Here is a 6465-nt window from a genome sequence, read left to right on the forward strand (position 1 = left end):
ACAATACCCTCATTTTATGAAAATTTTAAGGAAAAAGATCAGCCTGAGCATTGTTTACCTGGTTATTTTACACTGGTTATTTTCTTCTTTATAGAGATAAAATCCCGAGCCATATATGAATAATTAGCTGTATATGAAATATTTATAAGCATCATGATCCAAATTGAAAGAAATTTTTGTTACAAACCTACAGTAAATTGTAAACAGCAATGAAATTACATGTTAGCTGCTAGCACAATAAATATGTGGTAGAAAGATAAAAGTTAAATAAACTTTAAGCCTTTATTTGATATGATAACTGTGGCAGTATTTGCAGTAAAATTGTATCAATTTATAAACAGTACAAATAGTCATTTACACAGTGATATTTACAATTGTCTATTAAAGTTGAAAGGGGTTTCCTTTTTAGAATTCATAATTCACTTTTTGATAAGCAGTTTATTTTTTTTATCCTGGACACCCCACTTTCTGTATAACAAGACCAGATTTTTGTATTTGTCTGTATAGACTAATATATTTCCCTGCTCTATGTGTCACAGGCACTATCATCTTCTCACAAAATATTGACCTATCAACAAGACATGAATAATGCCTGGCTAATCCTAAATGTCGTAGAAAACGTACCACAAAATCGTAACAATTATGAGAGTTCTCCTGATAGAACTCTTTCTTCCACAGTCTGTCATTAATACACTTTACAAGACTGGTGTCCCATTCTTCCTCAAGCTGATCATTATCATCGAGTATATTTACACATAAACAATGTGTCCAAGATCCGTCCCCAACTGTTATACCTCTCTCATCAAACTCATGCACCTTTCCGTCGGAATCTGTCAATCCGATATGAAGATTCGAGCTATCTGTAAAGTCTGATAAAAAGTGTCCAACAGTTGGTTTTATAACCAGACTACAGGATGAATTGTCTGCCATGATAAATGGCGCCTCAATGATATAGGGAGGGATCCTAAGCCTCGATTTAGTCAAATCCTTGTCACAAAGAGGGCATATCAATGGAACGTTAAAACACAGGATGTTCTTTTCACGATCACAATGCTGAAAACACCTTATATCATGAACTTCCATAATGTATATTCCCTCTTTGCAGTCAGTATTTCAATTATATCAAAGATCACTTTTGACCTTTTATTCAAAAACTGATCTCAAAAGTCTAACAGTCTGAAACATTCATATCCTATGAATATATCATTGATTTCCTGTTGAACCAGGGGCACCATGTGCCATTGGAGGTAGTGAATAGCTTTTAGAAAGCTGCAGATGCTTAGGTCTTTGTTCAGAGTGAATTTTTTCTAACTCCTCGAGACGGCTTTGAACATGAGCTTTACGGTGATATGCCATCAACAAATCTTTCTGTGCAGCGTAGCAGGAACCCTCATGTGGCTGACCTATTAAACACAAATAATTGAATATTAAATAATACAAAACCCGAAATAACACATGAATAAAAAAACGATTTAACTCTAAATTGTAACAGTGGTATATAGAAAACAAGAGGTCATTAAAGTCAGGTCAGAAAAGACATTTGCATTTTAATTAATTTAAAATTTTAAATAATTCAAGAAAAGTGAAACACATGAAAAGTTCAACATGAAAGTTGAAATATTTTAGTGCATGTAATTTGACACAACAGGCAAAACATTTCTATATTCAATTATTCAGCTGCACTTTTGCATCAGTCTAACAGGGTGAATAAATTTAGTAGTCTGATATTTTATGCCGGACACATCCAGTAAAAAAATTTTATGGTGCAACCAGACGAGTGGCAGATGGTGTACAGGTAGCTAGCCTTAAGTAACAACATTGATATATATATAATTTTAGCAGCCTGACAGTAAAAATTCCACAGTTTTAAAAATAATCAGCACATGGTTTATAAAGGAGTTTATGAATTTTTCTTGTTTGTAATACTCCATGTGAAACATTTCTTGTCTTGTACCTGTAGAAACTTGAGTCAGGTACTGAATCTGTTTCATAAGACCAGCTTCAACACTTTCTAGAGTTTTTATGAAGCCTGTTGTATGTGTTTCAACAGTTTTCATTTGGGGTTTCTCCTTTGCTAATTCCTCTAATGCTTTACCTGAAAGTAGAAAATATCCTAGCATAATAATGCAGTCTGTGACATCAATAGCATGCCCAAGAACATAAGGTTCTCACAAAAGTGACAGCTACCAAAAACTATTCTTTCTGTTTATGTTATACATTATGTTCAATAAACAAATAAAGTTTAAAGAAATCTCTTTATTTTTTTTTCTAGAAATATGATTTTTTATGTCCGTAAGTCCGATCAGGCATTTTCACCAGCCTGATTAAGAAGATTCATACATGTAATTTAATTTTTGTCTTAAAACATACATGCCATAATGTCCCTGATGTCCGGGAGATCCCGGAAATAAGGTGTCTGTCCCGGAGGTATCCCGGAGATAATTAATGTTCTGGTAAAAAAAAATCTAAAATAATTTACTTTCAAGCAAAAAATTTTACATTTTTATAATTATAATTTTATTGTCAAGTTTTTATAAACTAGTCTAGAACACTAATAACGAACGATTATCCCCTTACAGCAATGCAATGGTGACACTAATCCTTAGATTGGTACATCTATTTGCCCCTTCCAACAAACAATTATCGGCAATAGTTTTGATCAATTAAAAGATTAATTGTTTACCCCTTCTGGCTTCCTGAGCGAAGATGTCATACACTGTAATTAACAACTGGCCAGTATAAATTTAATCTGCCTGCAGGCAGTAATTAGTGGTCAAACACCGTGAAAATTACCGTTAATTATGAGGTGATGAAATCTACAAGGTTTAGCGAATGTTTCAGGTAAACGACATGGCTTATTGTCCTTAATTAACATAGCTTTAATCAATTCTGTGAAAGATTGAATTTACGATGCCTAAATACTTAAAAAAGATAGAAAAACTGTTAAAAATTATTGAAATTCTGTCTTTTGTTCCACAGACACTTGGAGAATAGACCCCGCCCTTTTCCGCCCCTGAATATAAAAAAGTAAAAGTATTATCTATTACAAGAATAAGTTTTAAATTTTTGCTTATATTAGTATGAGACGGTTAAGTGACTAACACGTGAACAAGTTTCAACCGAATTTCATAACGTTATAGAAAAGTCAATTTTTTACCAACGCTTCAATTTCCTAAAGATACCAAGCTTCGAAATGTAAACACAACTGACCTACATATATTTCAGATATTTATGTTATTGCATGCCATTTATTTCTGGCAGGGTTCGAATTTAAGCTGGCATACTGGCAAAATGCCAGTTAAAATCTAATAATGCCAGTAAAAATTACTCAAGCTGGCATTTATTTGCAAGTGACTGTTCATTTTGGACGTTTACATAATTGTTATCTTCTGAGCTGATGATGATGCTTCGCAACTGCCAGCTGCAGAAACTGATGATGCATTCTGTTTCAGATGCAGTAACTGATGACGTTTATCTTAAAAACTTAAGTTGCTCTATTTATTTTTTTCTGTGACTATATTTTGATGGACTATTTATAACAGCCAAACATTATTGGTTAGAAAATCCATGTTGTTTTATCAGGGTCAAATGTAAATGCTTAGCACTCTTCTGTAAAGTGGTTACTTTTAAGCAGAAATATTTATTTAAGTAGATCAGTTCCTCTGAGTTTCCAGGCTGTTGGTGTAATCAAGTACAAAATATGCTAAAATTAATGAAGGTCCTAAGAAATTACATTACATGAACAAGTTTATTACTGTACATTGTCTTGTCACCAGTGGGTGTTCCTCTGGTATCAGTGTGTGAAATTAGCAGTAGTCCTATAGCCCCTGACCTTGGGCTACCAACTTTTCACAGTAACAAGCCCGACCAGGCTACTGTATTTTCAGAGGCAATATAAACAACTGTTTTAAATAAATGAATCATGCTAGTGAAATGTCTTTTGGGCTAGTGAATATTCCAATCTGGTAGTCCAACCAACCTAGTCGATTCAGATCCTAATTTCTTACACTGTGGTATATCTAATCTGAGCCCTAAACAATTGTTTATCATTTATAACTAATGTGTTGAAATGTTATTGTTTCGTTACAAGAAGAGATCTGTGTTTACTAGTGATGAAGATGTTTCTGATATTCAATAGACATTCAAGCTTATTATCATTTGTCATATCAGATGTTCAAAATACATTGTCATTGTCTATAAAAATAATAATAAAATACGTGAACATGGAAATGCTAGTTGACTACCTCATATTGCCAGTTAAACATTTGATCACTTGCAAAAATCTGCAAGTAGAAAATATTGCTAAATTCTAACCCTGTCTGGTGTAAATCAGTCTATGCAAATATTCCTTTAATAAATAAATGCATGTTATTTTCAGATCGTACCTTTCTTCCAAGCTTTGCACATTTAATTACATTTTCCTAACCGTGTCACATGCTTCTTTCCGAATTCATGACGACTGGAATGTTTCCCGTAAATTTATAATACAGCGGGAAAATCGCTGGGAAAAAGAAATTCAATCGCAACTACTCGGCCCTTTCCGTCAGTCTTCTTGATTTGGTTTCTGTACTGATTAGGGGAAGTAACCGCTGCGGGGTTTTGGTTCTCGGTATGAAAATGAAAGCGCAAAACAGTGCCGAAACTCATTCCAGTCGTCTCACATCAAAACGTCTCACATCAAAGGAAAGCGTACGTTGTTATCTTTATGAAATTATGATATTTTAGGGACTTTTTTAAACGTTATTAAAATAGCGGAAAACAAGTTTTGAGGCTTTGTCTTTTTCATATTATAGGTTTGTATGTAAAATGTAGAGTGCTATGTAATTTTTTTTTAAAAAATGATTGCTGACCAATGCCTCACTTCCGAATGAAAAGTGTCCCGGAAATGAGTCCAAAAAATTATGGCATATATGTTTAAAATGGTACGTAAAATATTGTGTACGAATAATTGTTTAGCATTCGAGCACAAAGATTCGATTCAAGATAGTTCTATTTGGTATATATATTATTATTTCAACCTGAATTTGAAATAGCAGTTGAAATTTCCTTTTCAATGCTTTCTAACTGCTGCAATCTATCCATGGGTGAAATCGATGTCGCCATTATTGACAATGGACTGCATTTTCGTCTTCATACTGAAAGTCATTGTTTTGTAATAATTTATTTGGAATCAGTCTAGAAAAGGGACCATTTCAACAGTGTCAATTTACTTGGTGTGTCTAAATCCTGTTCCTTTCCGTTGTAAACAACATTAAAATTTGTTTCCCCAAAGGTCTATAATGGCATTGAGTTACCTATTTAAAAATTTTTGTTTAAAACCCTTTTTTTTTATGCAAATTTAAAAACCCATATAGGGTCCCATTTTAAAAAAATAAATAACCTGCTTTACGTATTGCCCCTATAAAAAATATAACAGTGAAAAAAAAAAATTTTTATGTATATAGACTAGATCTATATGGATATTATCTTATCTTTCGGGATCATTGATGCCAGCACTATTACATTGTTAGTGTTGAGAATTGAGTACCGCTCAAGTTGGTGCCAGGGGGCGTGAGGGGTGTTACCCTTATTCATTATCCCTCATGTACAGACTCAATCAAACTGAGCCTGCAATTTTCAAGTAATTTGTTGTGATTAATGCTGCCGAGGGATCACTTTTTTTTAAAATTGTTTCCAGATTTTTGTAGTTCTTTTTAACTTGCTTTTACCTTATGTCTATAAATTTGCACTTAACATATTTGTTTTTAACAGCTATTCCCGGACAGCGCGCCTGGTCAGTGTAATCGATTGCGATTTTGAAGCAGTATAATGTAGATGTAGATGTTTTATTTACATATTTGATTTAGAATGAAATATTTTAGTTCGTTTACTTACTGTGTTATTCGTTTTTGCAATAGCGTTGCACAGATTCGGCGTTACTTTTACGATAATTGCACATTCTTGCATTACTGGATATGGCCGGTGAATATAGTCTTCTATATGAAAATTAACGCACTATTTTTAAGAAATACAGCATTTTTATTGGATGACAAATAATTAACGTTGGACTCTAAGAAAATTAACACACATTGTTTCAGAAATACAGCTTTTCAATTGAACGACAAAAAAACGGGACACTAACAATATATTTAAAGTAAATATTTTGATTTAAGGCTGATGGCGTGAGAATGGCGTGTGAAGATGGCACACACACATAGATGGCGTGTGAAGAATGTGCAGTATATAAATCTTCACACTACTGAGTGTTGGTTCAATACTGAATTTATTGAACAAGTTGAATGAAACTAAATTATGTAAGCCTCTAGTAATGAACCTGCACGAATATAATCTTCTATTTATAACAAAAATAGAAACTTCCATTGATGTGCCTATAGTGTAATGCTAGCAGTTAGCGCGTCTTTTCACTGTTTGTATAACGCAAATGACGTCACGTCAAAATCTATGGACGACCGTACAATACCATTT

The 6465-nt window shown here is 33.3% G+C and overlaps 2 protein-coding genes across 2 annotated transcripts; both read right to left on the bottom strand.

The window, feature by feature from the left end:
* Positions 1 to 268: 268 nt before the first annotated feature.
* Positions 269 to 1083, bottom strand: LOC132750526 (MKRN2 opposite strand protein-like). Its single transcript, XM_060740520.1, has one exon. The coding sequence runs from the start codon at positions 1081 to 1083 to the stop codon at positions 448 to 450; it is 636 nt and encodes a 211-aa protein (XP_060596503.1). The 3' UTR covers positions 269 to 447.
* Positions 1084 to 1203: 120 nt separating this feature from the next.
* On the bottom strand, positions 1204 to 5176 carry LOC132750527 (mediator of RNA polymerase II transcription subunit 11-like). Its single transcript, XM_060740521.1, has 3 exons — positions 5019 to 5176; positions 1955 to 2095; positions 1204 to 1403 (listed from the first exon to the last, which is right to left on the bottom strand). The coding sequence occupies exons 1-3, from the start codon at positions 5101 to 5103 to the stop codon at positions 1204 to 1206; spliced, it is 426 nt and encodes a 141-aa protein (XP_060596504.1). The 5' UTR covers positions 5104 to 5176.
* Between the last annotated feature and the right edge of the window lie 1289 nt (positions 5177 to 6465).

Source organism: Ruditapes philippinarum, unplaced genomic scaffold, assembly GCF_026571515.1.
Source record: "Ruditapes philippinarum isolate M1 unplaced genomic scaffold, ASM2657151v2 ctg1652_1_1_1_1, whole genome shotgun sequence".
In the NCBI taxonomy this organism is placed as follows: Eukaryota; Metazoa; Mollusca; class Bivalvia; order Venerida; family Veneridae; genus Ruditapes; species Ruditapes philippinarum.